A 24,001-nucleotide genomic window follows, 5' to 3' on the forward strand; every position below is an offset into this window, starting at 1 on the left:
ACCATATACAGAAAGGAAGATATCATCAGTTGTACAGCACTGTTGGATGCTGTGCGGACACTTCAAGAGAGATGTCCCACTTTGAAGAGCTGGACATCTTCCAGTCCCTGAAGCAGTCTCACTTTGCCAGCTGGAAAACCCTTCTTTTTGCTCTGGAGTTGGATTCTTGCAAACTCTTCTCCAGCCTCTCCAAGGGGGCAAGAACAGGGGAACAGGTACACCCCTGACATCTTGGAAGAGGGCTGGCAGGATGGTATCAAATTCTACCTCTCTGACATTATGCTACTATAGCTAATCAGAATATCAGGAAAGGGATAATGAAAAAAAGCAATAAAATGAACCAGATGAAAGTAAAATACCCAGGCTCTCAGCTGACTATAGCATAGAGCTTCCTGGTCCAAGAGACACACTAAATCAGGGGACTGTCTCCCAAAGGAAGTGCCATAATTTAACAGAGCTTGACTGGACAAAAGCCACTAGATGTGTGAACAGGAACAAGCCTGATTCAACAAGATGGATTGCTCTGAACTCTATCACTCTTTTCCAGCCCCAGTGTCCCATCCTAAGATTTCCCTTTGTTTTCTTTCATGCCCAGTCCGCGTCACTTCCTTAAGCCCAAGCTCAACAAAAGTTCTTCTTCTAAGTTAAATTTTACAGCCCCAGGACTTCTCACCCCCTCCAAAGTATGCCATTCTTCACACAATATCCCATCCCATTTAAAGGAAACCCCAATCAGCCATTCACCACCAGAATTATTAAGGCATGTGGTCTTTGCTGAAGCGAAGGATAATTTCGTATTTCTAAATAAATGCAGCTTGCTTCCAGTCACAAACAGATTGCTTCTTAATTGAACTTGGGAGGTGAATTATATGGTGAATTAGGAGAAAAGAACAACTCTGCATTTAGTGAATTGTTCCCCTAAAAGCGAACTGTATGGGATTGAATTGCAAATGATGGCACCAAACCCTACAGCCGGGGCCCCTTCTCCGCTGACCTCTGCCGTGCTGCAGTGTCATTTGCGCAGCCTGCTTTTCCAAGCCGTGAGCACATTCTTTCCCAGAGATCAGCGCAAGCCTTGGTTTCTTATGCAAAGGAGATGTTTGAATAAACTAGTGTGACTAATGAAATCTACAACATCTTTGCATATTTTGTCTCATTGTAGCTGATGAAAAGGGAGAGCACTACACAAAGGCCAGATATGGTTGTGCAGATACACCGGATATTTTCAAACACCACTAATCTCACCAGCAGAGATGGAGCACCCATACCCTTGTCTCCCACAAGGGTGATTCTTAATCATGCGTGAGAGTTTTGGGAAATCCCATTCCAATTCACTTAAGCTTTTAGACATTTCCTATCCTTATGATACCTAAACACACCCCAGAGATGAAAGCGACTTGACAGATGTTTAGTCTTCTGATTCTTCCCAGGAGAAGGCTAATGCATGATCCTAGCAAAACAGAGATATGTAACTGACATTATATACAAATATATGCATTTATATTAATAAATAAGGAAGCCAAGAAACGCACCCTGCATCTGGAAGCAGCTGCGCACAGGTTGCAGGCAACGTGCAGGTCCTGTTGCCCCTCAACCCATTCCTGAAGTCTATTCTGTCACATCTCCAAGAGCAGAGTGGATTCCAGTGTTACTGCTCCAGACCATTCAATACCTGTGCATGTACTGATGCCTATTATCATTAGACACAGCATTGAAGAGAATGGAGATTTTCAGTTCAACAATGCTCTGTGGAAAGCCAATACAGTAATTAGAAGGCAGGCTTGGTCTACTGCTAACAGTCACCTGCAATAAGGTGAGCAAAATAGGACTAACTTTTCTGGGGTTTTATGCATATCCAGCAGTTAACTACCGCTCCAAGATCACTTTCATCCTCATTACTTTCTACCTGTTGCTGTGCTAGAGAAGCCATTGCCTTTCCACAGCCTGACTAAGGTCTGTCAGCTTCTCCCACAACCAGGGATGATACTGAACTTGTTAAACCATGTCTTCATGCAGGGACCTGGACTAGATTTCTTAAACTCTTTTAACCCCCACACCCCACCCCCACCCCTGCTTTTTGTGTTCCAATCCTTCCTAACAATTTGTTCTGCTCTAACACAGCTACAAGCCCAGCCGGACACTGCTGGAGTCCCTAACTAGATAACTTAAGTTTCTGTGCACAACCTGGCTGAGAATATGCAGGGGAATCCCTGCCCGGGCTGGGAATGGTTCATGTCCTACCTTCAGTGCACTCACACAGCAACTCGCTTTGTTGTTGTTCACAGACCAGCGCTACCAAGGGATTCTGACTGACTGGAAGAAATGTCCAGTAGCTTAAATGGACCACACACCTGAGAGAAATCCACCTGACTGCAGCCCTGGCTGAAGAACAGGTGCCCAAATTGTTTGCAGGAACTAGAGAGGCAGCCTGATGTGGCAGGTAAGGGTCCAGTGAGGCAGAAAGCAGCAGGCTGCTGCAAGAAAGGAGTTTCGACCACTCTTCCAAAATAGGAAAATGAAAATACAATTTTGTTAAGTCTAAGTTGTTCATCTGGAACCAAAATAAAAGACAAGGTATTGAGAGAGAGAAAGCACAGAACATGCCATCAAAACTATACTGTTTGCAGTTCCTTTGTAGCACTCGCACTGGATGAAAGATGTGTAAACCCTAGGAAAGAGCAAGAAGCAGACACCATTCAGCATCCATACCTCTACAAGATACAACATAGGGTCAAAGCTATTTATTGCTGTGCATTTTGGGCTCTAAGACCTCCAAACTGCTTCGGAGGCATCTGATTTCTACAACATTTTAACACCACCTGTCCTCTGGCTTTTAACTGAAAGCACTACTCTGGGGCCAGATGAGTTGTATCACCTGAAATCAAAGGAGAAACACCAGTCTATCTTAAGATATGTCCGAATTTCATTTTTTCAGACTACATCTGGATTAGTCTAAAACCCAACTGCTGCCAGCAGGAATAGTAGGCATCTGAAAAACTGCAATTTGAGAACACTAAAAGTTCCTACATGGGAAGTTAGGTGTTTCAAGCTACATCCCATCTCCCTTTTTTCCAAAATTGAAAAGTTCCCATTAAAATCAAAACCTCCCACCTTCAGAGCAGTTTCAAGCCAATACAGTTTTTCCTCTCCAGACCAATGAAGACCCCCTCCATGTTCACTGGATCTCCTCTTCCTTCCCTCACTGCTGTCTGTGCAGAAGGGCACCATAGCTGAACTTGGAAGGTAGATACAACCACTACTTTTATAACCTCTGTTGGGGACAAAGGAGGCTTCAGTGAGCACTGAGGACTTTGCCACATTCTCCCATTTTTCCCATTCAGCAGAGAATAACTGGCCTTTATAATTATCTGCTCTCACATGGATTGAGGCTCAGGAAGACTTTTCCTAATATGTCTTACTGTGGAAGAAGGGCCATTTTAGATTTGGGACACAACCACGGAAATAATCACAGAATCACAAGGTTGGAAGAGACCTTTGAAGATCATCAAGCCCAACCATTCCCATCCTATGTTAAACCATATCCGTAAGTACCTCATCTACCCTTTTTTTGAACACATCCAGGGAAGGTGACTCAACCCCCTCCCTGGGCAGCCTGTTCCAGGCCCTGACAACTCTTTCAGTAAAAATTTTTTTTCTAATATCCAATCTAAACCTGCCCTGGCACAGCTTTGTGCCATTTCCCCTTGTTCTATCTTCTGTCACCTGGCTGAAGAGACTATCACCCACCTCTCTACAACCTCCCTTCAGGTAGTGGTAGGTAGTGATAAGGTCTCCCCTCTGCCTCCTCTTCTCCAGACTAAACATCCCCAGCTCCCTCAGCCGTTCCTCATATGATCTGCCCTCCAGCTCCTTCACCAGCCTGGTTGCCCTTCTCTGCACTTGCTCAAGGACCTCAATGTCCTTTTTATGGTGGGGAGCCCAGAACTGCACACAGTACTCAAGGTGTGGCCTCACCAATGCCAAGTACAGGGGCACAATTACCTCCCTAGACCTACTGGCCACACTGTTTTTGATACAAGCCAAGATCCCATTGGCCTTCTTGGCTGCCTGGGCACACTGCTGGCTCATACTCAGCCTGCTGTCCCCCAGGTCCTTCTCTTCCTGACAGCTCTCCAGCCAACCTCCCCCAATCCTGTAGCGCTGGATGGGGTTGTTATGTCCATGTGCAGCACTCTGCACTTGGCCTTGTTAAACTTCATCCCGTTGGTCTCAGCCCATCGGTCCAGTCTGTTCAGATCCCTCTGAAGAGCCTCCCTACCCTCAGGCAGATCAACACTTCCTCCTAGTTTAGTGTCACCTGCAAACTTACTGAGGGAGCATTCAATCCCTTCATCGAGGTCATTGATAAAGATGTTGAACAAGACCGGACCCAGGACTGAGTCCTGGGGGTCGCCACTCGTGACCGGCCTCCAGCTGGATTTGGTTCCATTCACCACCACCCTTTGGGCCCAGCCATCCAGCCAGTTTTTAACCCAGCTCAGGGTCCACCTGTCAAGGCCAGTGGCAGCCAGTTTCTGAGTCAGAATGCTGTGAGAAACCATGTCAAAGGCTTTACTGAAGTCCAGGTAGACCACATCTTCAGCCTTCCCCTTGTTCATTAAGCGTGTATAAGTGTGTATTTAGAAAAAAATATTAATTCCACCTCCTCTGCCCATGCCTTAACACACCTCACATTCATACTCTCATCATACGTGCTACTCAGGCCCACAGGCTACAGTGAAGCATCAACAAAACCAAGAAGTGCAAGTAATGTTGAACACTTGTCACTGTTCAGAGCTTCACTTCTGGTAAACTGTCACACTGTGACCATCAGAGACACTTTGGAAGAACAGGATATGTCAAACTTGATGTTACATGCTGCTTTTTAACTTCCTCATTAACCAGCGGTCAACAACTCTTTAGTGTAGAAAAAAAACACTTTATTGCACTGGCTTTTCTAACCACAGAGAAAGTGATGATTTTATTAAAACGAGCTCTGCTGGGAAAATGCATTCAGAATGCGGAACAGATGTTTCCCAGAGCTGGTGGAGAGTCTATAGCAAAAACCTTTCATAAACCCCAGAGCCCTGGAGATCTGAGCAAATGATTCAAGATAGATCCTTCAGCATTTCCTGTCAGTGAAATAGCTGAAGTTCCCTCAATTTACTTAAAGAAAAATAAATTAAAAAGGACAAGAATTCTGAACCCCAAATTCCCTGCAGGGATCTGGTTTTCATATTCAGAGTAAGCTGACTAACTGCAATAACTCAGGAGAGTCCCAGGGTCCAGAGGCTTGACAAGCAGATGTGTCATCTCCACATCAGCCCTGCAAATGCTTGTGCAGGGAGGGCAAGGACACCAGCTTCCCAAGGAAGTTCATGAGAAGAAGGTGAACACAGCTAAGCAAATGCAGAGCTGCCACAAACATGAGCTGCAAAGCAGTTCAAGCACCAAGCCTTTCTGCTGGCCATCTTTGGAGTGGTAGAGCAGAAGCGCAGGCAGCACCATTCCCCAACACCCTGCTTTGTCCGTGAGCACTACCTGCTGTTCTGGAGGTGGCAGTATCACTTTTATTCTATGATCCATCTTCTTTTTAAAGAAGTCACTGCAAGAAATGTGACAACCTGACCCATCTTTTCAACTGTGAGTCAGTGCTTAAGGGAGCGATGGTCTCTGGAGACAAGGAAGAAGACTAGAAGGGGCCTTTTCCTGCCAGCTGTAACATCCACCTCTGTTCCCCAGGGTAAAGAGACAGCCAGACAAGAAAAAAAAAGTTACCTCACCCTGTGACATGTTACCATTTTCTTTCAGTGAAAGTCCAGCAAGTCCTTGGCTTACAATACTATTGCTGAGGCAAGCGAAAATTAGAAGATAAAAGAGAATACACATGTACTTTTGCCATGTGTACGTCTCTTCTGTATGGCCAGGTTCCCCCCCTCCCCGTGTCAGTGTGCAACTGCCCCCTTCCCATCCCATCAAAGCAGTAATGTGTAGCACCAACAGCACCCACCCTGTTGCACTTGATTTCTTATCAATCTAATGGATCAAGATCTATTTCAGACAGACATCTGTCTCTCCATCATACTTCTCTTGTTTCACAATAATCCTCCTCCTTCCCTGTGTCTCCTTTGAAAGGAAGGAAAACCAGAAGTGAACTTGTAGGTGATAATGAAACTGTAAAGAGCTGGTTTGGGTTCACCCATTGCTGCTCTCACAGGCAGCACCAACCCTCCCAGCCCTCCCTTCCAACATCCCTTTTCCTCTGACCTGCACAGTCTCATTGCTTCGGCCTGAATCTACCTTGAGACCCTTTGGGCATGGCCACACACAGCTCCCTGCACTGCCTTGCAGCATCCCCTACTCCATCTCAGCCACGGGCTCGCAGTCAGAGCCCAGAGCTCTCCGCAGCCCAGGCAGACCGCTCCTCAGCCTTCCTAATCCTTTTGTTTTCCCTCTACCATGTTTATACTGGATAAAAATTAACTCAAAATGAAAACACTACACCAGGAGCTAAATTAAATTTGAATGCAATTAAAGCTTCTTCCACAGAGAGCATGCAGTGCCAGCACAGAGGTCTCCCAGTTTGTTTTCTGCCTGGATATTCAGACGCTCCCAATCAAGAGCTTCTTGGAGATTTTTGGTGCCTTCTTACTACTTCAGGAGCCTGTGTCACGTTTAAGACAGTTGAGCACCCCAAGCAGATACAGAAGAGACACTCCATCTGCTTGGTTACATACCAGCTCCACCACAGCTCGTTGAACGGACACCCCAAACCAACTGCCAACAGTGGGGAAACCTCAGGCCTCGTGGTCCAACAGAAGCCTGAATCATTTGCAGTATTAAAGGTGCAGCAGGGAAGCTGGGGGAGTATGTGGCAGAGTAGCTGTCTTCACTGCAGCAAGCTGCTCACCCAGAGCTGCTGGCAGAGCAGCTGCCCCATCCATCCCAGGGGATGGCTGCAGTTCAAGGAGGGAGTCAGGTCTCAAATCCATTCCCCTGCGCCACAAAATGACTCCAGGCTTCAGCAACACCACCAACTGCAAAGAGAAGAGTGACTAACCCCCTCCCACCACAGTTTTATAAACCTCACACTACCTTCTCTACTCTAGGAAGTGGAACAGCAAAATAATCTGAATATTTCCCTCTGATCTTTGCCCTGGAGAAACTTGTTACCCATTCCCCAGGGCTGTCCAAGTCACCATCTGGCCTCAGAACTACAGCAGCAAACACAGCCCAGCATTTCAGCCTAAAACTAATTTGCTTTCTTTCCCCACTTGACAGCTGAATAAATACTTTGTCCTTGCCATTTGAAAAGGGGAGCCACAGCGAAGGGTTTTTGTCCACTGTAGCTACCAACGCCAGCCTTCTTTCCAAATTAGGCCTGAACAAGCAGGAATTTATTCCACAAATGTAACCCCTTTCTGTTCACAATCAACCACGAACAGTTTACAACTTCTGCTAATTTATTTGTTGTTTGCTATTATCCATCAAGCCATTTTGGCTACTGATTGTTTCTTGGACCTGCCAGCTATTTTGCTGAGCAGGGTAAGTAACTTCTATTTTGTGGGCACAGCAACATCCCTGCTTGAAAGGAGAGAGGCCGAGCTGAGGGTCAAGACATCCAAGCCACCCTCAGGGAGTGACCACCCTGCATTGACTGCTCTCAGAGCTTATTAGACCCTACTCTTTGACTGACCATTTCTGCCTCCAAATTCACTTGCTAAAACACTCTCGGAAATGACAAGGCAGCCTACGCAGTTGAGGCAAATTCAATTCTTCATTTGAGCAAGTAGTCAAGGAAATTAGGCACTTGCCCAGCTCTGAAACAAATGCATGATTTAGGCAATTCTGCAGTTATTGGCGAAGCACTGTCGAATTTTACAATTAGGGTAATGGATTTAACATCCAATGTAATTTCCATATGGATAAACTGATCTACTCAAGTACATTTGCCCATGTGCTCCCTGAATCACAGTCAATTAATATAAAGCTATTTAATAACCTCCACTTAAACACAAAAGACTATTCAGGCTCCTCTGGCATCAGTAAAAGGAACAGCCTCCCAGTGTGTTACACCAGCTGTAGACAAGAGCAAAAGAAAATTTAATTAAGAGCAATCAAAAGCAAGACAGTTGCAAATAGAAATCAGATGTTAAAAATGCTCTACGTGGTGACTATCCCAGCTCCATAAAGGGTTAATAATGCCATCTAGCACCCACTTCCAGGTGTCAGAGATGTGCCTAAAAGAGAATTTAGGGGATGGGGAGAGCAGTGGGGCTGTGAGCCAAAGACAGGCAAAGTTTAGCAGGGAGCAGCAGGGATTCAGCATCATCCATGCGGCCACACTGCCGTGGCTCTGCCCAAAGCTGATGGTGGCACCACATTCAGTTGGAAGGAACTATGGAAACAGGCTGTTCAGAAGCAGCTTGAACCGTGGCGTCAACTTACATAGTTTCATGCAGATGTCTTTGGGTGCTTGAAGAAATTCAATTGCTCATTAACAAAATCCAAGTTGACTAATTTCTAATGTGGAGCCTTTGACAAGAGTGATACTGAGTTACTGCCTTCCTGGATGATTTCTGAAAGCAGCACATGAATTGGACTCGCAGGATAAACACCGCTGAAGTTTCCACTAGGAATGAATAAGTGGCAGTTTGAAATAGCTGGGGATTTGTGTTACAATGGAGAAAGCTTTATTGCTTGTGTGGATTAATTTGAGCAATATTGCAAAGCTCATAAAATCACTAAAAAATCCAACTATGTAAGGCTGAATGTTGGCTGCACAGCAGAAATAAAACCACTTGTTTTGACAGGCGGGAGGCCACCATCCAGAAAACTCGATTTCAGGGAACAGTGCATTTACAAAACAAACTTTGTGGTGCATGTGACCAGCTGCCATCAGGAACCTAGACAAGAGGGAAAAAAAATACATCTGAGTCCAAAGGGAATGCAGAGCAAGTAGTAGGGCTATGTCGCTCAGGCTGTAGTCTGACAAGGGCCAGATGGCATCTTCACCTATTGCTTGGGACTCTCTTTACCCTGCCCTGCAGAACCTTTGTCACAAGCAAAGGGGAAAGAGAAGAGATTCTTGCAGTGAGTGAAGCGTTTCTTTGCTTGTCACAAGCCAAGCTTGGAATGCTACAACCCACTATGTGAAGGGTCACTAAAAGCACCACTGGTCCAAACTGGTTTTGAAGCAATGTGTCATACTGGAAAGACCGTAGTCCAAAGAAAATAGGAGCCTGCATCCCTTTTGGAGGGACAGGTGGAGTAAAGACTCCAACACCTCTTATTGCTGCCCAGGGACATCACAAGCAGCACCTCACCGCCTAGGCAGGCAGCAGACAGCCCTCCATTAACACCTGATGTTGACTCAAACATTACCCAGTGCTCAAAGACCACTCTCTCACATCATACTTCAAGGTCACACGAGGACTGTACAAAACACAGCTAAACTAAGAACAAAACCCACATCAGGAAGCAGGGATAACAGTAAGACAGTGTTCATCAGCACGTGAGACAGCTCTCCAAGGGTATCACTTCAGGGAGAGGTCTGAGGAGGCAAGTAAAAAGAACAAACTCCATTCAGTGAATACAGGAAGGGAGAAACAGCCAAACACACTGAACCTTCTCCAGGCAGGGGCCAAGGTGAAAATTCCTCATGAGGGAGAAGAATACAACCCTCTGGACAAGCGGCTATGGGCAACCCAAGGAAAAGTGGGACTCTAAAAAGCAGGAAAGCTGAGTGTGCAACATGCAGGAACTCAAGTGAGGAAATCAGACGAATCCCTCACACCTACACAGGCAGGAACAAAGAAACACACTGCTGCTCTGCATCTCTCTTGTGCCCCCACATTAAACAACTAAGGCAGTCCTTCCTCTCTGGAAGCAGGCAATGCTGAAAGGGCAAAACAGTCCAGCCAAAAGCTCAGAGCTGGCCTGTACTGTGCTTTTAGAAGTGTAAGATGCAAAGCCCTCCAGAGCAGAATCCACGCCTGTGAACTGAGCTGCAGCTCACTGGATGGGCCAGCACACACGCCATGCAGAATAACCTCATGACTTTAGATCAGAAAAGCATGCAGTCAACCCACAGGCAGTGTCTGACTGACAGATCATGGCAGTAACAGTGATGGGAGGAGAACAGGCACACGTCTGACAAGCCAACTTCCCTGCTCCTAACAGACACACCGTCCTGGCTCAGGGCTGCTTCTATAACCTTAGAAGGAAGATCTATCCTCTTTGCACATATACGCCTCCCATGCTTTGGCACTTTGACTTGATCACCTCTCCACTCTTCCTATCAGGCATCAGACTGGAAGACAGCAGTTAGAGAGAAAAACCCCTTTCAACATTTTCCAAAAAGGTCTTCAAGTTGGCATTCAAGAATCAAAAAACAAAAGCTGCTGGAGTGAAAATACCAGCCATAAAGATTAGCATTTGCTAGTAGGACAGCCTTAACTACAGGGGGAATTAGCAATAGCCAAGGGTTGTGGGCTTTCTAGACAATTATGTCCATGCTGGAGAATACCAGGCAGTTCTGAAGGTGGCAATAGGATTGCAAGACTCTGGGTTGGAACGAAAAAAAACCCAGTATCTGCTTTTCTCCAAAGAGAAAATCACTGGCTTATTGCACAGAAACAAGGACTTGGAAAAGGGGGTAACTCAGAAAAGCAGTGTGAATGAAAGCACTCACCCGATTGTTCCAAAGGGGAGCTCCTGCCTTGCCTTAGCAAACTACAGAACTATGGGAAATTCATTTCATGGTTGTCTGCTCTGGTAAACCCCCTGACTGAATGGGCTCAAAAAGGTAAACAGTGGGGCTAGTCATAGGAAAATCATTTGGCACAGCTAAATAAACCCCTCAGCATCAGGCCAAGCGTCACGCATTTGGCACCCACCTCTCCACAGAGCGAGCTGAGTGAAGCTCCTCTTCCTGTTGTGAGACTGCATGGACCGCAAAGAGACATCCCTAGAGTGCACATTATGTGTTGTGGAAAACTGAAAGGAGGTATGCAAACAGATGGACAGAGCCCTCAGAAAGGTCTCTTGGAACAAAGATGTTCCTTTACCCACATAAGAGGAAACAACCTTCACTAAAGACTTCCCAGTGGAAGAGCAGACCCCTGTAGAGAGTTCACAGATGTGGGCTATGTTACAGCATGTACATAGTTATTTGCGTTGCTCCTGACCAGTTTTGACCAACACAGCTGAGATGAAATCATTTAGGCTTAGAGCATATCGATGGTTTGTACTGACTTAAAGGTTGGGCCCCAGATAGCCCTGAATCCAGCATTGCTGAAGACCACTCCTTCAACCCCGACCAAGTGTCACTACAGCAGAGCACCAAGCATGAGCTACAAAGGAAAAACAGCTCTGAGCTTGGCAGGCATGAGCCAAGCCAGCTGAATGTAACCATCTCTACTTCAAATCCATAAATCAGACCTTCCCTGGAATCCCAGTCATTCATGGTCTAAAATCCCTGTATTTTGCATTCTTCTGGAAATACATTTTGCACTAATTTAAATTTCATTGGAAACACACCAGCAGCATCAAAAAGGAGTTGGAAGTAACACACAGTACTGCTGCAGGCCACAGCCTTGAGACTGAGCAGCCCCTCCCAAAGTGAAGCAGCAGAAACCCCGCTTGTGACTGCTCCCAGCACATTAACCATCCCAACGGAGAAGTCTTATTCTCCACCCTGAGACTGCACAGCACAACTCTGCAGGAGAGCTGCACTAAGAGCAACCTGTCCAGCAAGCAATCCCAGCTCACGTAGGAATCAACATCTTGCCTCAGGAATGCAACCAGAGGGCAGGGAAACACGTTTCAGGTGCTGACAGCCCACTGCAGATGAACGAAAAGCTGCTGTGTAACCTGAAAAGCACTGCGGTCATCCCCCTGCACCACACAGGCTTTCAGGTGTGCACTCACACAGGACTGCACATTCTTCTGCTCCCTTCCAGATCTCTCAAGATTTGCCTCCATGCTCCAAAGCAGTTTACTCACATCACATTGAAATCTGCAATTCCTGGGTTGCTGTGCTACAAAAATAAAAAGCTACGAGCCAGCCCTGAAACAGGAAGATTCCCATGAAGCAAGGTGACCACAGGCATCCCAAAGCACAATAAAGCAAAGCAGCCTGCTGCAGACTGTGCATCAGTGAAGCACAATGGCTGGAGAAGCAGTGGAATAGCTCCTGTGTTTTCATGGCATGCTTAAGAACAGCAGAGCCAGCACACTCCCAGCTCTTATTAAGAGAAAGTTTAATGTAGAGCAACCACCTGTCTCGTTTGCTAGAGAATAACTTACATGAAGTTGTTGTCAGAGCCTCCAGCCATTCGGGGCCCTTTGATTTCCATAGAAATCCTAGGATCAAATATGTCCCTATCCCAGCCACACCGTTATCTGAAGTATTACTCACTCCAGCTAGCAGAGAAGTTCTTGAAATCCTTCCTGCCACTAATTTGCGGCAGTGTGAAAGCCTCATCAAGGCCTTCAAGCCATGAGCCTAAAAACCTCCCAGGATCAGAAGAAGAGAAAACCTGTTTTGACTGTTCTTGAAAAGCATTCTTGGCGGCAGCGGGATGCAGTCAGTGCCTCAGCAGCAAGCCGAGCACAGCATGGCATCAGCGCAGGCAGCCAGACTCCCACGTCTTCTGGTCTGCTCGTGCCAAGCCTAGAGGAGATAAATTTGCCTCTCTCACTCACAGAGGTGCCTTTCAGGACTAGAAACTGGCTCTGTGATATAAAAATCAGGGAAAGAGGTAATATATAAAAAACCCACTCTTAATCCCTAAGATGCCTGCAAAAACTTAAGTTAAATAGGATTAAATAGGCACCTAGTTCCCACAGGCATGACAAGAAAAGGCTTTCTTCCTCTGTGGCGAATACTTCAGCAGACAAAGTAATAAAGCAAAGACAATCCCCTTGCACCAGTGGCTCACTTGTGTCCAAAAGAGAGGTAGCACTGTGCAGATTCACAGCCCGCCTGTGGGTTTTCTTGTTTCACCACATTTCAAAGACATCTAGGGGTTCTCAGCAGCACAGGAATCCACAGGGCTTTGACTCAAGTTTCTTCCAAACTAGAACTATATTGTAAAAGCAAGTATTTTCACTAAAGTTAAAAAAGAAAAATAATCTATGAGAAGCCTTTCAGAACTGTAAGCTCTTTGGAAAAATAGAATCTTTCATCCAAGTGATTAGGAGTTGGTGAAGCATGGGCTTGCTGAGGCTAGTGCTCACTGCCACACGTCCAAGTACCTGATGCATTTCATTATGTTTTGAGCCATTACTGTATCTATCTATACAAGGCCAAAGCCCGAGGTTGTCCACTTCAACACTGCTGCATGAGAAGAACTGATATGCACAGTAAATGTGAAATCTGAGCTTGATTCCACAGAAAGAGACAGGGAGGCAGGTAACTTACTTTAACAACATCCCTTACTGTTTTCCCACCTTCAAGCTGCAAGACATTTAAGATTGAGGAGGAAATTTCCAGTTCAGCAGATTTTTATGTGGCATTACACATGGTAAGAGCTGAATGAATAGATGATGTGGAGGGCACAGTATAACCTGCAGAATCTCTAACAATGTAAAAAGCAGCAAACAAAAAGAACACAAGCAATTCTCTAGGCTTAGCACCTAAGTTTCAAAGAGTAGGAGCTAATGAGGGGAAAATGCCCACTTTTCGTTCCTGGTTTAGAAAATTAACAAAAAAAATACTTTGACTAAAGTAGAGGTCAAATTGTGCAACTTCATAAGCAGATCTTCCACCATATCACCAATGAGAGTAAAACTAAGCTTCAGGTAGAACAAAGTTGAGGTTGAGACACCTGTGGAAAGGAGCACAGAAGTCATATTACTGGAATGATCTAAATTAGGTTGGGGGAAAGCATTTTGGGATTAATCTTCAGGGAAATCCTGAAGGGGCCCAGATGTGATTTGAACTAGTTGGTAGTCCTGAACCCTCTTACAAGAGCACGCCTCCTGGCATTCACTCTGAGTTCACCTGATCACAAATGCTCTCTGCTAACTCAGAACTCATACTTTTAACTGAGTCAGTATGCAGACACCTAAAACCTACTTGGATTAAATGGACTAATCTTAGTTGTAGAATGCCATCATGCTTGCCTTCCCTTTAGCATGGCCTGAAGAAAACCCCAGTGCTAAAAACACATCAGAGAATGAAGTTTGTACATAAGATACAATTGCAAAGCCTTCTTGCAGATCAGTTTTCAACTACTCAGGCTGTGCCCTTCCCATTGCCTGCCTTTTCCTTGGAAAGACAACTCATTTGGAGCAGACTGCTTGTTGTAATAAGGACTATCAGGTCGTGTTCTGCTCTTCAAGAAACTTTAAAATCATAATGGAAGTGATGCAATCCCCAGTGTAATGCCAAACCCCTATGTGACCAATCACACAAAATAATCTAAACACACTGGACAAAGACATCCAGACAAAGCTGGAGAGGGACACAGCTCCTGATGCAAGGTACCAAGTTGGGTACCAATGAGATAGCTACTCCCAACTGTAAACCTCACATGAACAGTCTTCAAGGGGATTGCCAGAGAGCTCTGACCCAATGTCCCTCAGAGGGAAGAGCTATGACCCTAACTCTGTGACTTCAGCAGGACAACAATGCTATTCGGTCTATTGCTTTATGTCCCAGGCAATGGAAATGAAACACTGGCTTTGAATTTGCTGAGAAAATGCCTGAAAACCCTCCCAGAAGCCAAACCAAGGGCACTGCTGATCCAACAAAATAAAAGGCATCCCACTCTTGAATACAGTCACAAACTTTGGAGGCCTGAATAGCAATTGTAGTGTTTCTGCAAGCAGGAAATTAATGTAGAACCCAAACCTGAGGCACATCCATGGCATGCAGTTAAGCTCAACACAGATATCTGCAGAAGAATCCAGACAGTCTAGAGGGATAGCCATGCCCTTCCTCTAGACCTGAGAGAGAGGGGCAGGGAATCTGATCTGAGGACTGAGACTGGAAGAAGCTAAAGAGAAAAAGTTGTGATGGGAAACCTTGAAACATCTGACAGTCTCACCCCTCATGAACCAAGGCAGAACTCTTACTAAAACAGATCATCTCCAGCTGGATCTAGTGAAGAGCCATGTCCACTGCCACCCAGAACAACATGGGAACCTTATTGGTTTTCCAGAGCCTGACAGCTGCAGATGCTCCACACAAGTTAATAGGCTGTATGCCTATAAACAGCTCAACAGTGTCAAATGGCACAATTTTCACCCCTCCTCCCAGCTAAACAGCATTTTCTGGGGACAAGGAAACAACACAGGGGAAGAAGAATGCCTGACCTAATAGCGTGTTCAGGAGTGCAGCTCCCAGATACGAAGAGCCTGCGTGTCTGTATATACGTATTAAGTACTTCCTCCACTATACAACTAATCCGATTAACAGCTTTAGGAAACTCTGAAATGTTATAATTCAAGGGGTCCCATTCATGAAAGGTCTTAGGCTGCTTCTGTACAGAGGTTGCATTCTTCCCACTGGAAATAAAAAAGCAGAGACCAGGACTTTCTCCCAGGAAAGAATGGGTCCCAATCCCCACCGTGCTGAAGTAGACCACCCTCTTACAATTCACATGAGTGTCAAGCAAGCCCTGCAAGAGAAGAATCACCCTCTCCTGCCCCTGCAGAGAGCCCCCTCACAGGGCAGGTGAACACAGAGCCCCCTCTGTGCATGCTCCACAGAATAGGGGCTGCCCATTATCAGCTTGCATTTCCAGGGGCTGAAAGCCAGGGAGAGCAACGAAGCCTGCTGGAGATGAGGACAGGGCTGAGTGACATGACATCACCATTCACCTAATGCAAAGCATCATATGATGCACCAGTTTTGCCTCAGTCAATAAGAGTGACAGAAAGAGACTAGTCCAACTACACAACACAAGCCATGGTTGCAAGAGACCAGTGCCTGCATGATATGGTACAGATGTGGACTATAAAACTTTGTTCATTTGCCAGATAATGCAGGTCTGGCACCAGTGGCAAGCAAAAAAAAAAGAGATGTGCTAGATACAGCAGCTAAAAAAGCCACCAGAGCAAACTAATACAGTCAAATGCTGTCTGGCTTTGCTCCTCAGTAGTCTCCTCATCTAATGTCACTAACTGACACAGGATGGGGAAGAGATGAACACTGTCTTTCTCATTCCCTTTGTCATCATTTTCTAACTTCTTTCTCCTCTAAAGGGAACCTACTCCTATCCCCTGAGAATGCACCACAGCCCAAAAAGTGGTATGAACAGGCTAAGGGACATGACAGCACAGGATAACTACATTTCCAGGGAACAATCTGTAATTTGGAGAACTGGACAACTCTGTCACTATCTGCATGAATTCAATCGTTATATCACCATCAAAAGCAAGACTCTGTGTTGGCTGCATCATCTTTCATGCTCATCTCAACAAGAAGCTGGAGCACTGATCCCCACAACAGGACCTGCGCAGTGTTTGATGGTCTGCAACCAAAGAATGGCAGTCCCGAAGATACAGAACCAGCTACCAGTCCTTACAAACAATACGATGGGAGCTGAGATGCATGGGGTCAGGTGAACATGTGATTGCAGCATCTCTACCCAACATGTTTACCCTACTTGCTAACATAAGAGTCTAACAGCAGAAGGAGAAAAGAAGTTTGCCCTGACCTGCTCTGTCTCTAGTCCCTTTGGTATCTCTCATAACTCATGCTTCAAACAATTTATCTCTTGTAGCATGAAGTGGAGGCAACAATGCCACGGGGAGTCCTCCAAACCAGCTGCAGAGTGTTTCAGAGGCTGTCAGAGCTCCTGAGTCAAGAAATACCTCTGGTCTGGCAGAAGACTAAGCATGCATAAGAGCTGTGTAGGAGAACAATATAAGTTCATCTATTGGCTTGTAGGAAATCAACACAATTGTTAACCTATTTCAATATAACATCACTTCAAGGGTAGTCTGTATGCAAGGCTGCAGTGGGTTTTACCTAGGTAGACAGCTGAAAAAGCGCATTATTCCCTTAAGACAATACACTGCACAACAGCAGGGGAGGACAACAAGGGTCAAAACTAATGACAAACTGAGTGTCCTTTTTTCAAGCACATTTCTTTCCAAATTTGTGAAAGGCAGTTCCTTGTAGAAAGAGCTCTGTGCTGTAAATTGCAAAAATCTTCTCCCTCAGACAAGATAGAATTAGGTATATCAAGTTGTGACTTGTTTTTTGTTTAACGGAGCTGGATCCCACCCTTCAGTCACATAATCAAGGAACAGGTGTTAACAGTGAGAGGGAACTCTTTCCTCCCTAAGGATAAAAGCAGAGGAAAGAAGGCATTACCACCCCAGGGCTGCCCTTACCTGAATTGTGTCTTGAGCTTCCATCTGAGTGCTTTCTTAAGTCAACAGTTTTGTCTATCTGAAACAGCTTCAGATCATCTTCATCTAAAGCGATATCTCCCCAAAAGGCAGCTGGAGGGAAACAAACTGCAATTAGTTCAGTTTTTATTTTGGAAGGAAAGCACAGTTTTTATACAGCCTGTATCACACCTAAAAGGTGAATGATTACTCTGTGGATCAAGAAAAAGTAATACACAGCAGTAGTTTAAAAGCATAGACCGAGCGGACATTGGTCGAGGCCAGGCAACAGCATTTAAATTAATCTACTGAGCCGGGATCCCTCATGTTGCTCATTGTTCTAGGTCTGGCTCTCAACCAGGCACTAAGGTGGTGGCATTGACTCAAAGCCTACAAAGAGGCCAAGCATTGGCATCTTCCTAGGTAGCGTGAGGAGTTAGCCAAGCTGCAGCTCAGATCCTGAGATGTTGCATCCACACCACCCCCCGGCCAACAACTCACCTATGACAGGAGTGGTGAAGGACTCAAGCTCAGGAACATGCATGTAAAGGCTACGGTTGTCAGCCTGCAGGATCTCATACACACAGCTAGCAGTCCGACACGCTGCATTGCTCCCAATCCAAGCTGAGAGCCAGCCTACCATTTCCACTTCAGTGGAGAAACGCCAGTTATTTGTCCTCTTGTGGATCAGTTGTCCACATTTAAATTTGCAGTTTTTAATTTTCAGCCAGAAGCCATGAAAATAAGGTAAACAAACTGATACCTTGACATTCACAGCTCAGAGAAACAGACTGGAAATCATTTTAGTAGAAAAGATTATATCCCAGGAGTCTCCTGACCAAGTTGATGCTGTAGTGTATAGTTACCATTTGGGGAATTTGAACAAAATAAACACAGGCGATGAAGCAGTTGACCAAGCAGAACAGATCTTCCAGAGATAAACAGGTTACAAACAGCTGTTAAAACTCACATGAGAAGCCTGCATAGGTTGATGAAAAATATTTTTTTTTTTTAAAACCCACAGCAAATTAAATGAGTGGTACTGTTCAAGACAGCTCAGTCAGACAAGTAGCAACACTAACTCACTGCAACCGTGATCAGATTTGATGGAATTGTGGTTTTTTCTCCTGTTCAGTCAACATTTACATTACTGGGGGAGCAGGGGGGAACATCCTATCTCTACACTAGTAGCATCACTGACCCAAGTCTGTTAGGCCCAAGAAACCAATGACTTCGTGACCATCTCACTTTCACTGCCGAGACCAAACGAAACACAGACCTTTGCCTGAACATCAGAAACCTGCAATCAGACCTGTGGCAACAGAGTTATGAAAGGTTAACTGAGATTTATTTTTTTTTTTCTAATACAACATGACACTGGTTCTGATGCAGCACTTGACTCCTCTATTCTGCATCTCAGCACCCCAGCGGGTACAATGGCAGTTGCCAGCATCGCTGTTCTGGGTCACAGGAACAGCAAGAAGCCTTTGCCTGCTAACAGGCACATCCCAGCTACCACAAACTGCCCCAGCCAATAGCTGCTACAACCAGCAAAGCCCTGGCATGAGCAGAGGGGGACTCAGAGGCTTCCCCCAGTTTCTGGAACAAAGCTGCCTCCCCCTAGTTACCTAGTCACAGGAGAAGAATGGAAGATGGCCTCAAAGGAGGCTGGCTCTGGTTGTTTGGTTGGGTCTCCAAACCCAAGTACAGAAACATGGCAGCAACTCCAGAAGAGACCATAGTTATCACAGAAAAACTTCTACACAGACTGACATCAACTGTAACTAGGACAGAGCCTCTGGTTACAACACAAACACCAAACTTGGGCTCTACCCAACTTCTTGGCAATCCAAGCCCTCATGACGAATAGAAAACAACCTAAAATACTGTCAGATCCCCACCTGCTAACAAGCATACCAGCATGGCCAAACATCCCAAGCTGATTGGGAATGGACAGTAGAAGAGAGCAGAGACTTCTGCTCCTGCGATTGCAATTTGAAGAAAAGATATTTTATCCACCCAGAGAAATTATTAGCTCAGGACCGTGCTGCAGTATGCTAAGAGATGCAAACAGCATCCCATGCCACCCTATTCCCTCCCCAGCCACATTTGGTCAGTAGCTATTATACTGGCCAACTAGATATCCATTCCCTATCTTCCTACCAAACCCACTATCGTATTTCAGCCCCAAACTACTTGCCACCACTTTTGGCTTTCACAGCTCTTTTCCATTAGTACCTCAGTTTGTTTCTTGGGCTAAGGTAGCCATGCCAAAGCACAGCTTTCAGAGCAAGCTTGCAGCATGGATTTACATCAACACAACTGCGACATTTTCCTTCCCAATGGAAGGCAGCAGTTTCTCCCAGCCTTAGTAAAGGAATCACTTTCTGTTACAGAGCCATACATCATCCTGAAAGATGGTCCACTACAAAAGCTGCGTTTCCCTAGCATTTATTTCCAGCTCTCTGCAGTCCCAGCGTGCTCCAGGGGAACCATGATTTATCGCAGTCCCAAACCAGCTGAACAACTTTCCTCGCTGGAAGTCCTGGCTGAGAATGCTGCACCGCAACTTCTCCTGTACTGTCAAAGGCTCCTTCCTAAAGGCAAGCAAGACTGAAAAGAAGCTTGCTTCCACCCCAAGGGAGCTGTCCCACAGGAAAGCCAAAGTACTCGATTTTAAAGGGTCACAAGTTCAGATACTGCTGGCAAATGAAGCATCTCAATGCATCCCTTCTGATTTCTTTTACCAAGGTCTCCTTTTTAATTTAATGTGGGAAGATTTCCAAAAAGAAAACAAAAAAAACCCCCAAACATTTAAAATCTCCAAACAGCAAGCTAACAAACTTGGAAACTAGTATTTCTCTTGGCAGACAGCTCTGCAGTGTACAGCCAGGTGCAAACTCTTAGCACTCCATGCAAGAGTGTGCCAGCTTTTCTTTAAGAAATCGCTCTGGACAGTAAGAACAGAGCAGCTCTTATTGAGGTTTATAAAGCCAATTATGAGACCTTGCTTCCACACTGGACTAGTAACCTGCACCAACCACTCTGCACACTTAACCTCACCATCTCCCGCATATGCAACCAGACAGCATTTGTCTGTTGGAGGGTCAGGATGACTATGTTTAACCAAAAAAGATCCAGCAACCAAATGAAAAAATGCAGCCTGGTAAGCTATCTTCCTTTTTAGCACATTTCTGCCTCTGGAAAGCAGTCCATGTGCTGGTGCCTGCGTTGCAGAGCACAGAGGTGCCATGACACCTAGAAGGTACGTCAGATGGCTCTGGGAAGGAGAATACCTTCTAGGCAGAGGACAGGCTGAACAGTTTTTCCAGGTGCCTCACACACAAACACAGAGTCCAAACCCACCAATGCCTTCACAGTTCTCATTTTCCACAGTAACATTTTATGGGAGCTCTGGCAGGCTCCCACTCCAATGCAACATGATGGCCCAAAGCATCTACCTTAGAAAATCTTCCCTGCTCCTCCCTGCAAACCACCTCCACTTGGTTTTTCCTCCCAACACCTCAAAACAATTCCCTGCTTGTGTTTTCTCCTTTCCCTGGTTCTGAGTAGGATAAACTTATTTCAGGGAAGAAAAATAATTTTGTTGTCTCTTATGAGAACTCAATAGGAAAGTGTTCACAACAGTTCAAAAGATTCCTTTTCCGTAAAAAGTATGTTTCATCCATGTCTCTTAAGAAACTTCTTGTCCTTTCTATTTTTTTAAGAGTATATAAAAAAAACATCATCAATAAAAGCTTCTGCTCTTCAGCCAGAAATCTGAGTAACATTGGTCCTACAAATATATCTCAAATCAAAATGCAAATGGTTTGCTGAAACAGACTGACATATAACACTTCAGGACAAATACCTGGGGATGGGTATCCTCCACCCTCACCCTAGTCTGCTCCAAGTTTACACAAGCATACAAGAGTCACTTGAGCTGGCAGATGAAGAATTTAACTCCATGCTTGAGAAATTCCACCTGATGTCTGTGTTTAAATGATCTCCAGACACTAAGCCAGAGCAACACTTTCACCCATTTGCCTGACACAACTCCTTGCTAGGAAGCTCCCATTCTGGCACTAGGGCTCCAGTACAGGCTATAGATTTACACTGGTGACTGGGATCAGCCAAGCAGTCACCCTTTAGGCAATATGGTAGACCACTGCAATCTTCCATGTAGAAGGACCAGCTGTGACAGATTCACAGAAAAAGAGGCATTGGAAACAGGCATAACCTGCCTGCCAAGGAAGCCCCCTCTACCCCACTCCAACTCAAACTCTTTCAGCAACTGAAGCTTTTCTTGAGAAATGGCAGATTTTAGGTGCTGAATGGGATCTGAGCCTTGATTGAGGCCTATGCCCTCTAAGTTGAGCCAAAGGAAGCCTCTTTCTGGGGGCTCTTAGCCATGCTAAGCCAGAGTATGTCATCAGCTAGAGGGTCTCGTCTGAACTCAGAGCCAGCTGGCACAGCTCACCCTGACAGACTTAATTTCAGTTCTCTCAGCATAGTTTTAACACAGTTTTGCTGGAAGGACTTTACTCTTGCTCTGCAGGTTTCCCACAGTGCACTACAGCAATGAGCATGGAAAACAAAGAGCAACGTAAACCCAAGCAGATGCCTCGGACTTATTTCATCAATACTCATGACTCAAACTCAGTTTCTGCTAGGATTCACAACTTCTGCATGTATATGCTTCTCAAGAAGGAATGCCTCATGACTCCTTGTGCCAGAGCCAAAATACTCAAGGCAGAAATATTCGTACAACTCACCTTGCCATCTCTAATTTTGTGAGCCACAGTAAGACGATCCAGCTTGTAGAGTCAACTGTATCACTCACGTGATGAGCCACACCAGCCATTTGTAACTCACAGTGGAAAGGGTCTGCTCTGAACACACCCATGAGCCCAATCACATGTGTATTTGCAAGGGGCAATGTCTATCCCTACACAGGTCTTTGCTCTCCATCATCTGTGTTACTGAAAGATCCCAGGGCACCAGCTCCTCTTGTCCCAGAGGCGATTGCTCCACATCCAAACAGTACATGGGAAAATTGCTGTCCCACCTTGGCCACGTGACCTACAGGGAAGGCGTGGTGGGCGTATGCAAAAATGAGTGCCATCTCCAGGAAAACTATAGTACATATATTCATATCCTGGGAAAAACACCAAGTTATTTTTGAGCATTTGCTGACGCTTCCCAACCTGCCAGGTTTGAGCACTGAGGGGTTTAATTTTCAGGGCTGGCCACACTTTCATTAGGGCTAACACTTTGCAGTGTAACAACAAATAAATACATCGAGAGATCAAAGTGTGTTCCCAGCACCTCTGTATTTCTTCCTTTGCAGGAAGACAGGTCTGCTGCTGTTGCTGAACCGCCCGCTGGCGCAGGAACCCGCAGAGCAGTATTCTGAAGTATGCTGTGAAAGATTTATGCCTTGAAGGGAAAACTCAACACATTCCTTTGGGCAAAGTAACAACTGTGTCAGAGGGAAGAGCAAAGCCTCATAATAAAGCAGACACCAGTGAAAGAAAAGAAGAAAAAATTGCAGACCAACACTTTGGAAATAGGGCCAGACGCTGAGCATCGAACACTGAAGCCAAAGGATGGGAAACAAGCAGCAGTAATGAGTACAAGAAAAGCATCAAGACTACCTTATTCGTCTGTGATGTTTTCATCTGGATCAGTTTGTTTCTCCTCAGTAGGAATGATCCAAAGTTTCCCACCAGCCAGCTTGAAGTTTCCCTTCAAGCCAGGCTTGAAGGTTCTGGTGGTAAACCTGTCCACACAGCAAGGGTGTCTGAGCCAGAACTGCCACCTGGCATAAGTGGGGTTTCCTGGCAACAGGGACTTGGCAAGCCCGTTTTCAGTGAGCAGCAGGTCCCCTGTCCAGGGAGCATGTTTCGTTTCAGAAACAAGTCTGTTTGCGGAATGATGTCTAAGAAGATGGTCCACTTCTAAATGTCAACAAATATTTCAAGAATATCAAAACCTTCTGGGAATCAGAGCCTGAATCCCTGCCCAAACTTTTCAGAAACCCGAATTGCCTGTAAAAATTACCATGTGTAATGCTGCCACAGCACCCTCTCTTGGGAAGTTACCTGCAAGCGACCAAATTAGGCCAGAAATTCTGATTCATGTTCAATGAGTTTCCTTTCCTGAGAGGTGACAATGCATAAATGAAGAAATACTTTGGGCTTCGGCTTGTTCAAAGCTGCAAACATACATGTGAGCCTGCACAATGGCCAGCTTTAAGGAGCAGTACATGCTCTCTCTTGGCTGAATGCCACATTAGTTTAACTGAGAACTGAACAATTCAGCGGCACAGATTATACAGCGTGCCACAATTAGGTTAGGAGAAAGATCTTTTCCTTTCAACATCCGTAACTCTCCTGCTGCTGGTTGCTTCCTTACTCAAGGCCCTCACATCCCTTCCACATCTGCGCTACGGTCATTTCAGTCCAGAGACCTGGGAACCCATCGCTGGCACAATGAGCAATACAGGAGGGCACGTGTGAACAGAGCAGCAATCCATGCCACAGGCAGCCAAGCAGCTCCCTCTACGGGCTCCGAAATGGTTAAACACCTGCCTCTTCATAGGAAAGCTCTGCAGGGCGATGTCTGCTGCCCAGTTCTTCAGCGTGCCTTA

The 24,001-nt window shown here is 45.6% G+C and overlaps 1 protein-coding gene across 1 annotated transcript in view; it reads right to left on the minus strand.

Annotated features, from left to right (window-relative positions):
* TLL2 (tolloid like 2) overlaps nt 1–24,001 on the minus strand; it is a gene marked incomplete at both ends in the record, with an annotated part of 93,399 nt that overhangs the window by 41,545 nt on the left and 27,853 nt on the right. The window contains one exon of the mRNA XM_084264367.1: nt 17,353–17,463. Coding sequence (XP_084120493.1) covers nt 17,353–17,463 — 111 coding nt within the window. The remainder of the gene's footprint in view (nt 1–17,352; nt 17,464–24,001) is intronic.

Source organism: Gallinula chloropus, assembly GCF_964237585.1.
Source record: "Gallinula chloropus genome assembly, chromosome: 5".
In the NCBI taxonomy this organism is placed as follows: domain Eukaryota; kingdom Metazoa; phylum Chordata; class Aves; order Gruiformes; family Rallidae; genus Gallinula; species Gallinula chloropus.